Source organism: Syngnathus typhle, linkage group LG5 (assembly GCF_033458585.1).
Source record: "Syngnathus typhle isolate RoL2023-S1 ecotype Sweden linkage group LG5, RoL_Styp_1.0, whole genome shotgun sequence".
Taxonomy (NCBI): domain Eukaryota; kingdom Metazoa; phylum Chordata; class Actinopteri; order Syngnathiformes; family Syngnathidae; genus Syngnathus; species Syngnathus typhle.
In genome coordinates, this window is record NC_083742.1 from 9,338,185 (window position 1) to 9,358,456 (window position 20,272).

The 20,272-nt window shown below is 39.3% G+C and overlaps 2 protein-coding genes across 3 annotated transcripts in view; one reads left to right on the plus strand and one right to left on the minus strand.

The window, feature by feature from the left end:
• The window catches only part of slc15a4 (solute carrier family 15 member 4), a 17,240-nt gene extending 5,205 nt beyond the window's left edge, over positions 1-12,035 (plus strand). For both annotated transcript variants that reach the window (XM_061278110.1, XM_061278109.1), the window contains exons 6-9: positions 2,549-2,726; positions 4,094-4,252; positions 6,237-6,395; positions 10,080-12,035. In XM_061278110.1, the coding sequence (XP_061134094.1) occupies positions 2,549-2,726; positions 4,094-4,252; positions 6,237-6,395; positions 10,080-10,231 (648 nt within the window). In that variant the 3' untranslated portion in view covers positions 10,232-12,035. The remainder of the gene's footprint in view (positions 1-2,548; positions 2,727-4,093; positions 4,253-6,236; positions 6,396-10,079) is intronic.
• A 5,381-nt stretch (positions 12,036-17,416) lies between these two features.
• The window catches only part of si:dkeyp-14d3.1 (transmembrane protein 132C), a 78,324-nt gene continuing 75,468 nt past the window's right edge, over positions 17,417-20,272 (minus strand). The window contains exon 9 of the mRNA XM_061278658.1: positions 17,417-19,101. Within this exon, the coding sequence (XP_061134642.1) occupies positions 17,935-19,101 (1,167 nt within the window). The 3' untranslated portion in view covers positions 17,417-17,934. The remainder of the gene's footprint in view (positions 19,102-20,272) is intronic.

Below are 20,272 nucleotides of genomic sequence, written 5' to 3' on the forward strand. Positions count from 1 at the left end.
ACCAGTCCCACGCTTGCAATCTAAACTCAAAATTCATCTGTTTAGAAAGGCCTTTTCATTCTGACCTCTGTCATTGTCTCCGACCATTTCGTCTGACGTCTGTCATTGTCTCCGACCACTTCCTCTGACCTCTCTCTCTCTCTCTCTCTCTCTCTCTCTCTCTCTCTCTCTCTCTCTCTCTCTCTCTCTCTCTCTCTCTCTCTCTCTCTCTCTCTCTCTCTCTCTCTCTCTCTCTCTCTCTCTCTTTTCACTCTCTTTTTTCACTCTCTTTTTTCACTCTCTTTTTTCACTCTCTTTTTTCACTCTCTTTTTTCACTCTCTCTGTCTCTCTCTCTGTCTCTCTCTCTGTCTGTCTGTCTCTCTCTCTCTCTCTCTCTCTCTCTCTTGTTTGTTTTTAAATGTGTTTTTGTGTTTTTATTTTTATTTAATGTCCTTGAGGTACGGCGACCTTGAGAGTCTTGAAAGGCGCCTAATAAATAAGATATATTATCATTATTACTATTTATTTGATTATTATTAATATTTATATTATTATTGTTATTGAAACTGTAGGTCACTGACCCAGTGACAGAGGTAGGGAACAGCTGGGGGCTGGCAAAGGTTGTGGTAATGATTTAGGGATTAAGTCACAACTTTACTTCGCAAACTAATACCTTGCAGATTAGCAACCTGTCTGTGGTTGGAACACTCCAGAACAGCCTCCGTTTGATGGCTCTCGATGAATTTAGTTGTCTTTCCATCTTTATGTGAGATTATTATTGCCGGAGATATTTGTTGGAAGGATATTATGATGAAACATGGCCGGACACATCTGCAGTCTTGCTTTATTTTCTCATCTGTAAAGTAGAAGTACCGCATACAGTAATACACAGTCCATTTACATGATATAACACAGCTGTCGTTTCGGCTACCTTTTCAGGTAATCGAGTCATTTTAACGATTAGAATGGAATTCATGAATATCTTTGCCTTAACTTTATATTTCACCTAAAACAGATCTAATGTTTAATGCTGATGAACAACATGGCAGGTTGTTCTCTTTCTCCACGTACTGCACAGCACACACGAACGAAAATGAAACCCAGAGTTTGTATGCTACAAGTCTTGACACTTCTCAAAATCAAAGAGGAAATGAGATTTGATGCCGCAGTGTTTTTTTTACTTCCTCACCTGACACAGCTCAATGGCATAACTGAACAAATTAGATCTATTCAAGGAGACAGAACACTGAAAGTGGAACTGCAAGTGAATGAATGTCTTGTAATTATTTATGGTGCGTTACATTCAAAGCTAAATGCAATCGTTTCATTTCTTCAGTGTGTGTGTGTGCGTGTTTGTGTGTGTGTGTTTTTTTTGTCTTCTGTTTTATCAACCTGTCTAGCTATCTAAGTGGTATTAAACATGCAGTAGATGGATGGATATTATGTACCATATATTTTATACGGAGGCATGCTGGAGAATGTGGGAAGGGTATGCGGTCTTTGTACTGTGTCGATATTTACTAAATGTGTTTCTGAGTGCACATAGCGTGCGTGCCGCTTCCCTCTAACCACAACGTGTGTTGCTCCTAACCGAGCAAATCAATTCAACCCTTTTCAAGATTCAAGATTCAACACTAACTAACAAAAATTCAAGGTTTAGTGATATAAAAATAAATCTGTAGTAATATGCGTTCCTCTGCTGTTTTCATAGATATAATAGAATAGAAAATCAGATTCTCTTTATGCATCCTCATCGTCTTTGCACGAAACCCACGCTTGTCTTTGGGCCCTCTTGTGAATACATATGCATGAGTAGGAACAGAGCAATTTGTCATGTTCATTCAGTTCGAATGTGCACTGCTACATTGCTACAAATGAAAAGGAAGCATTTAGAACTTGAAGAAAAAAACAATTGCATATATGGCTGGTTTTTCAGCATCTGTCGATACATAATTTGCAGTCACCTTGCTTGAGTAGTTTACACTTTTTAGATGCAAATGCTTACATACAAACATATCCACAAGAATACTACTTAACTGAGTTTATCTGCATCCGAGAAATTGCTGGATAAGTGTAAGGGAACTCCAGTACTTGTTACTTAGACAGGGATTTGTATGGAAAAGGAAATTGATTAATTTGAAAATTTTAATTTGCTAACAATAGACACATTTAACAAAAGTGAGTTTATTTTAGGAAGATGATTTTAGCCAGAGAGACAATCAGAAGGCATTTTAACTTTTGCAGAAACATTTGCAGGTTCCTCTGATCATGGTTCAAACTTCTAAATGACTGGTTGGTGTAATACTCCACATAGTCTGCTTGGGGATCAAAAGGGATTCTTTGATAAAGAAACTCTTGTGGAAATGCATTCAAATCCATTGGTATAGTCCAGTTTTCAGTCACATTTAACTATGACCACCTGGGGGTGCCAAAGTAATAGCAAGGCAAAAGTGCATCCACATACAGACTCAGTCAGCTGTGTTAGATTGTGGAGAAATTCTCCACAGCTTTCACGCTTTATTGCATTTTGTACAGTTTTATTTAATCTATTTCCTCTAAATCCTCCAGATATTTCGCTTCCCGGCAGCCTGGCTCACCATGTTTGATGCTGTGCTCATCCTCATGCTGATTCCTCTTAAGGACAAAGTGGTGGACCCTATTTTGAAGCGGCGTGGCCTGTTGCCCTCCTCTCTGAAGAGGATTGCAGTAGGGATGTTCTTTGTCATGTGGTCGGCTGTGGCAGCGGGTGAGTACACAAAAACATATTCCCTGTGTACTCTGTTTTAGAAATTGACCCGGCAAAAAAATAGAATAAAATTAGGGATTATTTTGTCAAGTTTCAAAGATGGAACAACCTTCACGTCACATTTCATATTCAAGACTATAAAACATGATGCCTAACTTCATCTGTTTGGAATATGGCACTGAATTTTTAACATCAGCCATATAATATTAGGCGAAACAGTAAATCTCATTATATTATGTCACAGATCGATAAATAACCCCGACATGTCAACAGCCTGTATTATGTAATTCTGAGATATCTTTTCAGAGGACATTGGCATTTTTAGATGGAAAGATGGGCCTCCGACACATTCAGTTATGAGATTGAAAGACCAATCCAGTGTCTGCTTTTATCACTCCCTTCTGGAGGAAAAGTAAAGCCCTTTCACAGCAAAATAAATTCTGAATATTACAGCGAGCAATTCCTGGGAGCGATGAAAAAGGGTTTACGACGGAGCAGGCATGTGGGCATTGGTCACAGAACAGTGAGTTTGCGAACAAGCAGTGTGGCTCCCGCATTCACTTAGTTTGGACAAAGTGATGACATTGACATAAATGTACTCTACATTTGCCTGCAACTCTCCTGCAATGAAATGGCTCCAGTGGAAGTTGGACCTCCTGTGCATTACGAGAAGTCGCCAGATATAGTATACTGGCCTGCAAAAAACAATTGCTATTTGATTTTTGTTTGTGTGCAAAGGGAGAGAGACTGAAGAAAGCAGGCTCTCATAAAATCTCAAGCCTTTTTATTTTTACAATATTACATTATTTGCTTTAGAGTTTGTCTTCTAATTTGCATCTAAGGGAGCTCAATCGCCAGGACCCGGGATCATCTCGGGGTTTTTAGTAAGGAGGGGCTAAGTAGGGTTGTGTGTTTGTAGTGAAGGACTTAGTCACTGCATCCCAGTCGCTGTATGGACTGAGATGGACAGCTTCTATTATTGCATGGTCGGATTACATGACTCCAACTGCTCTCCAAGTGCAGCATTAAGTGTCGTTATGATATGAGGTTTCCTTTAGGCCTTGTCTGCAAATATTGGAGCTGCTGGCTGCACAATAATAGACACCAGGTTCAGTAAAGAAAGAAGTAGTGGGTAATGGTCTACTTAAAGGGGCCATTTTCATAAAGGACTTCTCGTCGCGGTCATAATACAGGAGCACGGGGAGTTGAGCCTAATGAAATGGATGGAAATAAAATATAAAAAAACGCTTAGTCACTAAATTGGCAGTAAGGCCACATGTCTAGTATTGTATATGAGGTTTTTTTTTTTTTTTTTTTTTGCTTTTGACTCACAGTTAATGTCAAATGGCCTGTTTTTCTCTTCCCAGGTATTCTGGAGACAAAACGCCTGGAGATTATCAACGCAAATGGTCCCATTGACCAAGTGCTTGGCAACGTAGTCTACTATGCAGCAGATTTACCCATTTGGTGGCAAGTGCCTCAATATGTGCTGATAGGCATCAGTGAAATCTTTGCCAGCATTGCAGGTACTTTGATTGATTGATTGATTGATTGATTGATTGATTGATTGATTGATCAGCAATCTGCAGTTTAACACTGATGCAAGCACATTCCCTCCTGGGCCATCATGTTTCTGGTCTAGGCTTTTGCTTTTCAAAACATGGATGCTGGGCAGTGTTGTAGCTCTTTTGTGGCAGAGGCAGAGTCAAACGTGGCTCCCTGTCTGACCCAACTCCAAAGTCGGTGTCAGTGCTTGCTGCATCTTAATAAATGTTTGATATTGGTTTTCTGTGAACAACTATTCCACAAATTCACCTCTTCTACTAGAGCTTCTCTTTCTCGCTCTCCCTCACACTGGCTCTTTTGCTCTCTGTCTCTCTCTCTCACTCACTCATGCAAACAGATATGCCACAGCGGGCAATGTATAAGTAAAAGAAACATGTCTTAGGTTAGAATTGTGGGTAGCAAAAGTGTGTTACCGGGGAACACTACATATTTTTCCATCCCACTATGTACAGCTTATACGTTTTAGTGCTTTTACTTACTGCCAGGTTTAGTTACGTAACCTTCATTTTACTCCAGCCGACATGAACTCTCTTCCACACTGTGACTTCCATGGCAATTTTTTGGATAATTTAACAATTTCAACAGGCATTCACTTTAGTCATTGCAAATTATATATATGCCTATCCTGTCCCCCACTTTCTTTCCCAAATTAAAACCATTTTATATTAAATGTTATAATTACAATGCATGGATATAGGCATAAGGTTGCACGCTGAAGCACTGGTTAGCACGTAAGCCATTTTAGCTAAGTTCCCTAAAATAATTTAAAAATTAGCCCCGTCTCCCTCTCGCTCCATACTTCAGCTTGTGCATCAAAGATAATAGTCTGACGGAATTGTGACATAAAGTATGTTGACTAAAAAGATATTTTTTTTCTCTTAGTCTGTTTTTGTTTGAATAAATCAAAAGCCACTGCCATCAAACATATTCATTCCGCTGTCTTGAAAGACACAAAGGAACTTTTTACTTTTGCACAAGGCCAGTTTGTTTTCATTTTGTTTTCTCAGAAGAAGTACTCTTGATGTTTTGTTTGCAAGAAAAGCACTTTTACATGCTCTCTTGGGAAGAAAATGCACAATGCATTTGAAATCCCTTGATCTTTTGTTTTTTTGGGCTGAAAAGGTTACATTGTTTGTTTCATTCATGGTGGGGATGTGAACATCATTTAGATTTGATCTGAGACTTTTGTTGCAAATTATTACCTCACACTGTTTTCTGTTTTGCAGGCATTACTTCTTTTGCTGTCAAAAATTACAATCAAAAGGTCCTATCCTATGATACAATCCTGATACAAAAACGCAATAATTGAAATCACGTAGAAAGGTTACGGTTGCTTTAATCCCAATGTTTTTTGTAGCCCCCTTACCAAGACGTAGGCATCAATATGTTAGGAGGCTGTCATAAAAAGCAAACCTATTCAACCTCAATTCTGTAATCTTCCTAGACAGATGTAGCTATCGGGCTGTATTTGAAAAATCACATGAGGTGCCATGAAATTATCAATGTCAGCTTGCAGGCAGACTGGTCTGGTGGTGGAAAATAAGACACCCTCCCACCCCCACTCCTCACCTCATGCTTTCCATCTGTCTGTGCAAACAGTATGATTTGTCTTCCAGAAATGTGAAATGTGGTTGTCTTCCAGACAAATTGACAACCAACTAGAAAATGCTGCCAGACTATAGACAAGGACCACCAATTACCTTTGACCTTTATATTGAAAACCAGAGTATACAGAATTTCAGAATGCTGTAATTATGTTACGACCAAGTTGTGCATTCTATTTTGCATTCAGAATTTCCCAATTACCAATTACTCGATTAAGCTTTGTTTGACACATCTCAACTACTATTTCTATTACTTACAACTAAACCAATAAAGCTACCAGCAAAGCAGCCTGATGTTTTCATTGACACTAATAAAATAAGTGTGTTCTCTTTTCTGCAGGACTGGAGTTTGCTTACTCTGCTGCACCCAAGTCTATGCAGAGTGCCATCATGGGGCTCTTCTTCTTTTTCTCCGGGATAGGCTCCTTTGTGGGCTCGGGTTTGTTGGCCATTGTGTCTCTCAAGGAGATCGGCTGGATGTCATCCCACAAAGATTTTGGTAAGAAAAGGTGACAATTGAAGGTGACACATCCCCTGCCTCTTACCGGTTTCTCACAGACGGTTCAGTAGTTTGTGAATTTTATTTAGATGTATAGAAGGATACAAATCTGGCAAATAGTTCTTAGTATGTTCAAGAGTGACTCTACACATTTTTAAACTGAAACCACAATCATGACAATCAGTGGAAATCTTCTAACCTTAATTTCTAGTTTAGGCCTATACCGATTTACCGGTTATAATAGCTGCATCAAATCTTGACAAAGAAGCTACAGTAATTTTGCTTTCTGAACACCCCCCTTTAAAAGAGCCATGTTAGGCTTGCATTATGTGATTTGGTTGTTAAACTGGATCATCATCACAGATGATTGCTTCTGTTGTCCACACACACAACAACAACTGACAAGGCTTGGAACACACTGCGGTATGCTATTGATCATGCATATCATGCGTGCGAGTGTGGACTCGCTGGTACCAATTTAGATTGCTGAAATTTATTTTACCAGGGCAGGACTAGAATGTTCATAGGTTGTGGTGATTTAAAATCCACTTAAGGGGGTTGTGAATTAGTTGTGGAAAGGGGTGGCAAAACACCCTGTGGAGTGCTGCTGTTTTAAGAGAATTTTTCCAGAATAAATAGACGTGTCAGCCTAACGACGCAAGGTTGTGTAAATCTGTGCGCAAGTGTAGGTGGCAGAATGAATAGCGAGGTGTTGGCAACAGATTGATGGGTTCCTACCGACAGAAGGTTACTGACCAAGATGACATTTCTATGACCATGTGGTAAAGATGTAAATAATAAAGCCACAAAACCCTAATAGATCATTATTAATGTGCATCTGGAATGAGTGCGATTTTGGTCATGTTAGCTCTGGGTCACACGCTTCATAAAATCTATCAGTTCCTCAGCTGAGCTTCATTTATGGGGCAGTTAATGTTGAGCCAGTTTGGCCAAAAGACCTTTTTTTTTTTTTCTTTTTGTCTTTCATAAACACATCATTTGAATGGTCAGCTAAAAAAAAAAAAAAATAGCACAAAACATCCTCGTGGACACAGATTAAAAAAAAAAAAAAAAAAAAGAAAATGACACAAAGCTTAGGTATTAAGTACAGTCAGGAATTGGACAGTTTGTATTGTGGCTGTCCCCCCCCCCACACACAGTTTGTTAGATTTTAGCATATTGAGTCCTCTTAGCTCTTAAGGTGGAAACGTTTCAGCTCATTTCCATGGCTTCAGGCATAATGGTGTTCAGTAAACAGCTTCCTGGGTGAACGGTTCTGAGTTTTACTGAGCCGCGCTGGCCTGAAGATAAATGAGGAACATTAATCGCAGTCTGGGGGACTGATTACGCCTCCCTGCTCGACTTTACTAAAGCTGTCCCTTGAGCATTAACATGGAGATGGTACTACTGGTCCGGCATCACACGCCTTGATGCTGTCACTCTATCTCCAGCTGCTCGTCCTGGAAAAGTCAGCATGTGTGGAGTGTTGCATTTAAAAGTTCCAGTCTCAAAAGTGTCTTTCCATCATGTTGGAAAAGCTGCAATTCCCTGTTTGATGTTGTTGTTTACAAAGAAACAAGCAGTCATTTTGCTGACAGTTTGGATTCATGGATGACTAGATAACTTGCGTTTAAATTTATTGAAGTACATTCCACTAACGACATGTCAACCAAAACAGTTTGCATAGCAAGAAGATAGAGGTTAAATCTTTAAAGCAGTTTTAAATTAAAATAGATTATTAGATAGATTCAGGAAAATATCTTCAGCTGACTTCATTCTACCTGTGTTCAGTAATTGAGTAGCATAGAGAAGTATATATATTTTATGATGATTTAATCAATACTAAAGATTGAGTTCTGAAGATTATCTCCCTGAATGTGGACCGGTGTTTTAAATAGGGCATCACAGTACTTACCTGGTCCACAAACCACCCACACATTGTGGCAGCTGGCACAATATTCAATCAAGAACTTTAGAAAGATTTTTCCCATTACAAAGATGAAAATACTGGTCAACGTTTTTTTTATTAAGTTTCTTTAATCAGAAATGAAGTTCATCAAAATCAACCCTTGTTTTTTCTCTCTCACACTTTGTGTTTTTATAGTAATAATAATGATGAAAATAACAATATTAATCAGAATAATATAAAATAAGAACATAATATGTAGTAGTAATATATTACATACTGTACTGTCCTATTCATGAATTAAGGCAGTGGTTCCCAATTTTTTGGGGGGGAAGAATTCTTTGGTGAGTAAATTGTTATTACTATCACAAGCATAATATTTGATTTAAAATTATTTTATGTGGCTAAATGTATTTTAGAGTGAGTTCTTTTCTGAACTGTTCTAGTCCCATCATGACAAATGAGCTTCGAGTTGTCCGAATCTAATATCAGATGTCCAGGACTTTTGAAGATATTATGAGCAGATGCCATTCGCACATCCCACTGAAGCAGTTTTAGGGTCACATTGAGTGAAATGTCAGCATTTTAATGGAGGTATTTTATATAACAATAGGCTTACTTACCATGGGCTATAACTTGCAGTACGAATAGAAAATGTGTTGCCGAAACAATGATCTGATTGATTACCCCTCAAACCTTTGATAAATGTACAGAATATGAGTTAAGACTATTAATTAAGACTGCAGCCGTATGACTCTTGACTTTATAATCTTTTAGATTAGTTTATTGGATTTGGATGACAATCCAAGTGTGTTCATAGTGCCCCCATTTTGCGTCATCTCTCATCTGTGAACCACATTGTTTCCCGCTTTATGAATTATTTATACAGCTTTTTGGTATTTTGGTCCACCTGTCATAATGTAAACATTTGACCAGATTAAGATGATGACAGACTGAACATGGCATACGACATATTATTGTCTCTGCGTGTTGTCTTTTATGAATGCTGTGGCACAACATCACAATCATTCACCAGTGCTCATCAAAGATCAACACTGTTGTGTTGAAGGCGCATCAACAGACGTCTCAGTTGTGTGCGTTGCATCCTGTCATCCCAGTGATTCTTTTCTCGATTGAATGTCTAATTACCAAACGGCTGTGCACACAACAGAGACTGAGAAAAAAAACCTTGTGCAAGCACATTGCCATGTTGTGACGCTCTACTGAGTGCGACAGATCACGTAAATCTCAAAGATGTTTCATACGAGTTAATCCTGTTGTTTGATCAGCAGGAAAGAACAAGGCGTTAAATCATGTACAAGAACATGAGGGGTTTTGTGTTAGCGCAGAATCTCTTATGACATCATGCCTCCGATGTGGGGAAGTGAATATGCCTGCTGCAATGGTGGAAATTGTGCTATGTAGTGCTTGTTGACAACAGCAAATCGATTGGCAAATCCTTGCACGACACATTTCCATGCCTGTGGAATGTCTTGCTGTGATTGTGCTGCTTATGAAGCTAGTATGTTTGCTAAAATTGTTTGAACATTTACACACATAATGTGAGTGGCCTACGTACAGTATGGTAATAAAATTAATATGAAACAAAAAAAAAATCACAATGAGTATGTTTAATGCAAATTTTGATTCTATTTTGGTCATAAGGACACCATTTCACTACAGAACATGCTGTAAACAATGAAAAACTATCACATACCTGAACTTGCAACAGAAGTGAGAAATAAAGACTGTCCTGTTTTCTCTCTCTGTCTCTCTAGGAAACATCAATGACTGCTCCCTGCACTACTATTTCTTTCTCCTGGCTGGGATTCAGGGTGTCACTCTTCTCATCTTCCTTATCGTCACTTTTAAATATGACAAGCAGAGGGGCCGAGCAGGAAGCCAAAGGCAAAGACACATCTCGTCCTGATCCTGGTACACATGGCCTGTAATGCTCACATCCTACCAGTCCAATTACGAGTCAGATCCTAAAGTTCCCCACTCACTGTTTATATTATGTTTTAAGTCTTCTGTTTTCCTTTAAAAATGTTTTTCAAAGACCGCATGGCTTGAAACACACCTCGGGGAAAAATGTTGTGCCTAACGCAGGAGTTCCGTCACACATCTACTCCTATTATCTAAATATGTTGCCTTTATTTGCACTAAACCTGCAATGGTGTCAGAAGATTTCAGTTAAAGAAGTATACATACCTTTTTTCAGATGCAAATTTTGATTATGAAAATATAATATTTTATGAATGTTATTAAAATAACGAGATGTATAATACGTAAACCTAAAAAGAAAAAAAAAAAACATTTTGAGAGGTTAAGTACAAATGAAAGATAGAGTGTGGGTGAACAAATGTGGACATCATCGTCTTCTAAGTAGGCATGCGGGTGCTTTTAGAATTAACCAGTCACATGGAATTTGGCGCATACTGCCATCATTTAAAATGCTTTTGATTAACCCCCAAGTAAAGTTCAGATAAACTTATAGACTATTCGGGACATTTTTTACAATCTTCTTCAGATCTTGGGACTATGTGGTAGAGAGGCAAGAAGGAAGCTTCATCATACACAGAAGAAAAAGACAAATATATTATTGTTTATTTCCCAAATATGTGGCAAAAAATAAACTTATATAAAGTGGACTGAAAATAGTACTGATGGAATTCCCACCAAGTCAGAAGAAGCCGACTAGAATTTTAGATTGCGAGGCACTCTAGATTTTAGAATTTTAAAAATGTGCGTCGACAACTATTATGATTTTGAAAGTGACAGGGTTTGCTCGCTTCTGCAGCCAGATGACCTCCGTTTTTTTAAATTACTATTTTCTCAATTGACTTCTGCAGGTTGAAGGTCACATTAATGTGGAAGTAATTTATCTCAGTCTCATTTTTATATATCATAGAAATCTTGCTTTTTAAAAGGCACGATATAAAACATTTTTACTCTAGTTTAGCAGTTTTTGTTATTCAGACAGCACTGCACTATTTTGTTTATCTACTTTCCCCCCTGATCATGTGTGAAGCATCAACATTTTGTCAAATATTTACAATGATTTTTTTATTTTTTTTTAATTATGTTAAATGTACTTTTTCTTAAACACGCTTGTATTTAGAGGGGTTAATAGAAGAGTGTCAGTTCCTGACAATATACAGAAACGGGAGCGGATTAAAATGCAAATTCTGTTGTGCATTTTGCAGGAGTCACAGGAGTATAAATTGTGTTTTTAGCATTTCATTTTTATAAAAAAATATTCAATCCACTGAGAGTTACATGTTGAAATGTTGATCACTCCACATGATGCCAATGAAGCCTCAATAATTATTTTTATTTTAGGTGGCAATAGTCAAGGTAAAGTTTGATAAAAAGCTGGAAATACATATTGAAACTGGAAGAAAACTACTCCAAAAATGTATCCACAGGAATTTACTCTGTTTTTTTTATTAATAGGAATGCTGTGTTGTCACTCAAAATCTGGAAAACCCGGTTCATGAATTAAGAAAAAGTGTTTACAAACCATGTATTTAAAACTGCCTTGTGAGAACTTTGATCAGAGTTCATTGTGCCGCTAATGTGTTATATTTGTAAAATCACGTCAGCCTTTAGGATTATTTTTATTTGTGTTTGATCCATTAAACAAGTACTCCTTGTTAGATTACATGACATTTTTTGCCTCAATTCTCCATTTTGGGATGCGGCATTTTTCCATTAAAATGTTTCAAATTAAATCAGTTTTGCTTAATAATTTCAAAGCTGCTTCCATGCATGATGGGTGATGGATAGATAAATGGGCTACTTTTGGGTTATAGGAATGTAACATTTTTTAAGAGCAAACGTGTCAACTTGAGTAGCTATCATCATACCATTATAGGGACGAGACCTTATTGTAATTCATTTGTTTTTTTATACGACGAAAATACCCCTTGGGCAGGCTATGTCTTGGCTAAGGTTGCAACAACTGCAGCTGTAGCAAGCTCTCACATTGTGCTTGATCTGGGAATGAAAGCTATACTTGTTTTCATCAGATACAAATTGAAATAAACAGTCACAACAAATCATTCTGTAATGCAAAGCGTTACAGTGACAAGTCTCGTAGAGGGCTGTTTCCCGTTTAATACGGCCTATAAGTAGCTGTGACTGAACAGACAGCCTGTTTGAAAGTCACGTTAATGCCTCAGGCTCAGAATTCAAGTGTGACAGTGTTTCTCAATGTTGAGGTGAATAACTGGACACATTGATAGTATCCTAGGGGCAGAATTGGATGTAAATATCACCCCTGTTATTCTTATTAGGAGTAGTTATGGGCTTTGTCTTCAACGCAACATTTGAACACCCGATGAAATTCTCAGGGCACCAACTATATACTTTTAAATGTTATACCAACTCTCGCCTGCCTTATGAGCGACGTACCTTCAGTAATTAGGGGATCCGTTTCACAATAAGTAAGACTACTGCAGGAGGCATTGCTTAAGCATATAGCCGAGGAGACGTAACCATTATATGTGCTAATGACTTGCATTTACGGAGAGGCCTAATTATCTTATCAGAGTTGTCTTTGTTCATCTGCATCTCGGTGGCATTTCTGTGAGATGCATCGATCCGAGCGCTATCTCAAAGATGGATTGATTGTAGTGGTTATAAACTCCTTCATTGAGCAACTGTGCTACTTTTGTTGCCTGAAAGAGCATTCAGATTAGGGACGTGTCGTACTCCATATTTCATCTCAAAAGCCAACGTGATACGTCTCTTGATAGACTTCAATGACACAACACAGTCAACATGAAGCAGCTCCTGATTAAATATGACCCAGTTCACTCCAATTATGATATAATTTGGCAGAATTTACAAATGAAAAAGGCCTCTGTAAACTTATACACATAATTCTTGCAATAAAGACACTGCTGGAGCTATAACTAAAGATGAATACATAAAGGAGACATTTTCTCCATATGTTCTATTTTTCGGAAATTACATGAGTCTTCTAATCTGCTTTCCTCCTTTGGTAAATGACATGATTGGATGCAAATCGTTGTCAGGCAACAGTAATAAACATGTCTACCACACAGGAGAGAGATTCTTAGTTTGAATCTCGGTTCAGGGCAACGGTCAGTTTCTATTAGTTTCAGTATTTGTTTTTGTCGAATACAAGATTTAACAAATGAAAAAGAACACTAAGTATTATATAATAAAGTTAACTACACTTTTTTCTTCCTCCATGAAATCCAAACGTTCATATCTAATATAATATAAAAATGATAGTTTAATAAATGTAATATATACTTTCAGTTAGTTTTTGTTACGTTATTGTTATTTTTACTTTGTTAACAAAAATGCATTTACCCCCCCCCCCCCCCCCAAGATTAGCTTTTGTTAACTATAATAAACCTGATTGAAAAACAAGTGCCCTGGGGAGATAAAACATAAATATGTACTTGAAGTTTGGATGTAGTTAAACTATACACTACATATCAATAATGTTGCAAAAGAGTATTTTTCTTACACCTCTACACTGCTCTGCAGTCAGACCAGTCACCCCCTGACCCATGCTTATCATTTAAATATTCTTCCGGTGGTAAAGGACGTATTGACCGATACGTCGAAGGAGCTAAGAAAATAATAGATTTGTCACACACACACATCATAGCATTCATTCATTTTGCAGGCCCAGTTACACAGTAACATTTTCACAGTGGAGCTTGACCTCCATAAGAAGGTACAGGTATCAGGATAAATATATCTCATCCTCTTACCGTATCCGTGCCAGGTGACTCTTGACAACCCCCTGAACCTCTGTTGTGTTCCAGTAGGCAAAAACACCCTGATTTGTCTTGGTTGATATGTTGCTACATGCACGGAGCCCTACCGGTGCTTCAGGACTGATAGTGACAAAGTGGATAGTGTTCTTACCTCAGCTTCAAGAAGGGTTTGAACAACAAATGCAATTGTTTTTTTGCCTTTGGCATTTAGAGTCAGGCCTGATATATATTTGTGGTAAGTTGTCTGCTCTTAAGCAGTCAACAGGAAAAGTTTGCGAGTCATTTGAAATATTTTCCTGGTCTGATGATATGTCCAAATCATTTTTAGATATGACTTTCTCCACTGTTCATTTCAGTCTTACTGAGCCATACAATTAAATATGTAATGTAGCAGATGCTTCGCATCTTTAGTTAATCTCTATTTGAGTCCGAACCACATAATTCCACTCTGCTCCATTTGGCACCATCCCCTCATTGCTGCGATCATTAGTTCTATAATAGAAGGAATCTCAAATACTAAGAGCACCCACTCACTAAAGCTGTTTTTTGCAGAGTGCTCGTTTTAATATCTTTGTAAAATATTTACCTTCAAACAAGTTTCAGGCAACTCATCAACCTTTGAGAATCCATTTTGAAATAAGTCTCCTAAGTTTGTTTTTCCAAAATAAAGTAGCTCCCTTTTGTTGTAACCTTCCATAAGAAAAACAAACTGCATCCATCTAAAAATGGAACTTTGCCACCCAGAATACATCGATCCATCCATTTTCTGTACCACTATCCCAGCAGTCACCGGGCAGTAGGCGGGGGACACCCTGAACCGGTTGCCAGCCAATCGCAGGGTACACAGGCGAACAACCATTCGCACTCACACCTATGGGCAATTTGAGTACTCAAGCCATTTTTTTGGGATGTGGGAGGAAACCGGAGTGCCTGGAGAAAACCCACGTAGGCACGGGGAAAACATGCAAACTCCACAAATGGAGGTCCGGAGGTGGAATCGAACCTCCACCCTCTGAACTGTGAGGCGGATGTGCTAACAAGTGGATCACCGTGCTGCCCCTAGAATACATCAATCCAGTTAATATGGCATATTTTCATAATTCAATTTGCAGATAATATTTAGAAATTCATAATCAATAGCAAGCAGCAAGCAATTGGCAGCACACTCTTCTCACATTTTTGCGGTTTGGGGTTTGAATCAGGGCTGCGGCTTTCCTCTGATGGGATTTCCATTTTCTCCCTGTGCTCATATGTGATTTCTCATGTGTGATTCTTGCATTTGGTGTGAATGTGTTTTTGTGCTCTGCGATTGGCTGGCAACCAGTTCAACGTGCCTGTGCATACAAATTCAACTGGGGCAGGCTGCAGCACACCCACAAACATGGTGACGGTAAGTGTTTTAGAAAATACCGTAGATGGATGGATATAATTAATTATAAACTTTATAGTCACTTTCCAGAAAAGGCATTACATCAGTGAAGAAAATGTGGACTGAAGTCTTTTTCTTTCTTTGATAAAATTGTGTTGTTGATTTTCAGTGACTTTGCCATGTTTCTGTGTAATTCCAAGTTATATTAAAGCTGCGGTGCACTTATTTGAAAAATGTCTCTAGAGGAAAAAAAAAACTAATCAGGCTGTGAATCATTTGGAAATTGCAAACACGGACCACAGGGAGAACTGCCAAGCATTAGTGAGAGCTTGTTGTGCTCACATCATTAATTTCATTAAAAGTCCATTTAAGATGGAGGCCTCGGGGAGATCCTGCTCACTTTTATTCCAGGGTAGTCTAGACTTAGCTGAGCAAGTGTTCAGTTTCCATACTCTAAAAATGGAATCATTATTCTCCAGTGCTGTTTTAAAGCAGAACCTGAGGGGGTAAAGATGCTGGAATGCTTTTTTTCTTACCTGAAGATGTTAACGCCACTAGTTGTGGTCAGAGGAAGTCGCAGTGGGGCTTTAATTGCAGCGGGCCCCCCGTCCATCAGCCACTTGCGGCCAACACTTAAATCGTCCCAAACTTCACAGCGGCGTTCCTCGTCCTTCACAGTCTACTGGCTTAGCACAGCAGTCACCATCTCAACACGGCACATTTACCTCATGGGTGCTAAGTTTGTGCTTCAAAGCCTCTAGTGGGGCCACAAACAGAACACGTCACATCATCTACATACCAAAGTACAAAAAGTAAAAAAAAAAAAAGAAGCTGTGTGTGTGTGATCGAGTGCAACTAATATTCTTATATGGTAACTCCATAATATTTCTTTTAGCATTTCGCGTACTTAAACTTTGTTTTATCAAGTTATTCCTAATTTATCCGTTTTTTTTCTGTTTTTTTTTGATAGTGTTTAATTGCAAGAACACTAAATGAGATAAGCGAGAGCCAACAAGCTGCTTGAACTAATTAAACAAGTGCACAAAAGCCGCAAAACTTTCTTACAAGTGTGTATGTGTGTGTATAGATGTGTGTGCATGCATGCATGCATGCATGTGTGTGATTATTCACAATTACACTCGAACTAATGGCTGCTGAAGTACCTCAGGTCTCCCGTCATCCGAACTATAATATTGTGAGTGTTGCTGATTAACAATCACAGCCACACTGCAGTAACGGTTAAGAAAATGAGAACATTTCTCGGCTTGATGGAAAATAATAACACACACTCAGAACCCCCACCCCTCAGCCACCACCCCTAAACAAATTGTTGACACCACTGTGACAATAATAATGTTCAGTGAGAAAACACAATTTTTCAGACGATTGCCTTTGTTTGGGACATTTTTAAAAGATGATTATTTGTGCATTTGTGAAAAACAACCTTGCTCCTAACTATACCTCATTTCCTTTCAAGTGAAAGCTTGCGAACACACCCCATTTGGTCTATCAGTATGCTCTCCTGGCAGCTATGGGCAGAGGTTAACAAGACCTTAATTGGTATTTTCTTCAAAGCTCCCAAAACTCAAGGGCAGCATAAGAAATGTCACATTACCACATTGTCCAGCCATTTAAAAGCCCTTCGATGCTCTCGCTGTCCTGTGAGGACTGATTTTTAAGGACAGGCATGCTTTAATGGCAACTGTTTTCCTTCATTGGTCAGCAATAAAGGACTAAAGCTCTCCCCGTGTGGCTAAATTGCATCACATAAAAAAACTCTTAACACCAGCATTAATGTGTAATTTGGTCCCCATTCTCAACCCCTCTGCTTAGAAAATAGCAACAGTTATCCAGACAAATGAGATGTTTGAAGACGCGGCACTCAATAAAAAGCTGATACAAGCTCTTGACATCGCTGTATATTCCTTAAATGTTCTGGAAATACAATATACAGAGCAACAATACAATGCTTCATATGAGGTTGTACACTTGGCCTTGTTTGGGAGGATGATGAGGAACAAAACATAGTGCCTGTTTCTTTCCAACGACATGCACACATTTCGTTTGGTCTTTTATTTTTCTGAAACAGTTACAACTTGGTGGGAGAAATTGAGAATCAAAATGTTACACAATTCTCCCAAACATTTGTGCCAACACATTCAGAGCATCCTTTTTTAAATTAAAAAAAAAAAATCTACATGCCATCTGAATTTCACAGCTTTGTCGGCAGCAGATCACTACTAAGAAAATAACTAATCCTGTAATAATACAACAAAAACTGAGGAACAAAAGAAGAAATATATATACCACCGAGTCTTCGTTGAATATTGTCATTTTTATGTCGAATTACATTTGTGGCAAAGTGACAAGCCTTGATGTCATTGCGCCTTTGGCAGGTTGGATATGGTTTTCACTCAAATGTCCGAGTTCACTTTAAATCCAAACCCACTTTTCCCTGAAAGGCAAAAGGGTGAGTTGTTACGAGTGCATCAGTGTGCAGTACTATGCCACTTCTTTTAAAGCACTGTCATTTAACCGTTCCATGTAATTGCGTAACTCCTTGGAGTCTGCGAGCGCTACGTCCTGGCACACCCACTTAATGTCCTGCTTGTGGCATCGAGTCAACGTGCTAACAGTCGGGTAGCCACTGTCCGGGGGCATGGTGTTGAATGTGGTGAACTGTACTCGCTTCCTCTTAGTTGTCGGCGATTCCCCCTTGCCTTCCTTGGCCAGGCAGCCGGCGTCGGCTGCCCGGTGCACTTGGCTCTGAACGTTCTTCTGGGCCGAGCCCCCGTTCAACAAGTGGCTGCCTTCCTCCAGTCCGCTGCCCGAGTCTATCATGGAGGTCTGCTCCTCCTGCTGGGGTGACAAGCTGATTTCACTCTCCAGTAGCTCGACTTCGTTTCCCAGCCACACCCAGTCGTGGGCGTGGTTCATGTTCTCTTGGCCCTCGATGGACAGCTCTTTGTGGCGGTATTTCAATGCGTAGGAGATGCAGTTTATTAGAAACACGAGGATAGCAAGGCAGAAGACCCCCAGGAGGGCGTACATGCCAATCTCCAGATCTGTCAGACCACGAGCAGTCTGTATGAGGTCGTCTTCCACGTTGCCCCCACGGGGCAGATCCACTTGAGCAGGGAAGTCAGAAAAGTCTATTGGCATTCTCTCACTCGCATCACCAGAGAGTTTGTCCCCATTGGGTCTGCGCACGATTGCACTACCAGTAGTAGTGGCCCCATTCGTCACCCCTTGCTCCATGTCGGATATTGAGCTGCCATAGTAGTGGGCGTCCAGCCCATTCCTGTCGGGTGAGGCCATCCTTCCTCTGTTCTCCATCTCCTCACCATCGGTGCCGTAATCGTTGCTGCCTCCTCTGGAACTGTCACTATAACCAAACTTCACCTTAACATTACAATTGCCCGTGGCCAGGATACTACGCCGTTTGAATTTCTGGCAAATCTCACAAACACTCATTTCCACCCTGACCAGCAGGCCTTGGCCCTCTGCCTCTGTCACAATAATAGGCCATTTCCACGAGGGGTTCTGTTGCACTGTCACCACGTCCTCATCCAGGGATGTGGCTGTCAGGATAAAAAAGTCCGAGTTGTACAGGTCTAAAGGAGTCACAGAACCATCGCTGAACTGCAACCAGGCACTGATCAAGGCCTCCTGTGAAAACACCAACACACAACAAACAGTGCAGAGAAATAATTTAAGACTACACAATACAGTGCGGAACCTAAGCTTCATTTCAACAAACTGGGACATCCTTCTCAATGTATTAAAATCATGTTGAGTATTATTTTGCCCAAACACAAGCATGAGATCCTGAGGTTTAGGCAGGACCATTTAGAAATCAAGGGGCTAAAAATACTCACATCTTTTTAAATTCATTTTACATTCAGCAAGTTACTGATTTCAACCCCTAAAAGACAACATTAAATCTTGTGACTCTTACGTTTTCATCATCTCCTTTCCATTGTATTGTTGAACACGAACCTATTTTGTTGACCTGACAGTAATTTTTTAGAGGAGTGTGGAAACAATATAAAAAAACAATATTAGTTGATGTCACTGCTTCTCATCAGTTTTATTTCGACTTCAAACCAGAGGACTTTGCACGTGGTGAAGAAAATATGTGGTCTTTCGATATTCTCTGAAGCGGCGAGAAACGTAAAGAAGTAGTTCAGAGATGATGTTTGATGGGGAGATCAAAGCGCCCACAATGACGGTAGCTTGGGGAAATGAGCAAAATATGATTTGAGGTCCAAGTTGGGGATATAAATCATATTTGGGTACAGAGACTGTGCTGTTGCAATCGCATGCACTAAGATTAAGCTGCTCCTTCTATTAGCTGCCCAAGGAAACATATTTGGTCACACTCTCACTTTCAGGTTTTGACTGAAGTGACTTAGTGATATCTGGAACAAATAAACAGACATCACTTGGTTGTTTAAAAACATTTATAGACACTTCAATTTAATTCTGCGCGATTAGAAAGGTCAAGTATGGTTTAGCTGCCAGATAAAGGCTTTGCATTTAAAGGCATCCTAACCATGATCCGTATCAAAAAAAGCCTTTGAAAATAGAATATTGTTCTGACAGGGCAGTTTTACTTCTAACTTTGTTCAAGTTTATTGTATCAGGGAATATTAGTCACTGGAACTATTCTTGAGAAAAAAAATCTGTCCGTCCATCCAACTGTCCATCTCACCGTCACAATGAGCCACTGGCATGAATCGTTTGGCACAATCTTTAGACTGGATGCAACATTTTGAGACAGGATGCCTTGACCCATTTTATTCATCGGGGCTCGGGATCGGCAGTGGTTGGACATTGG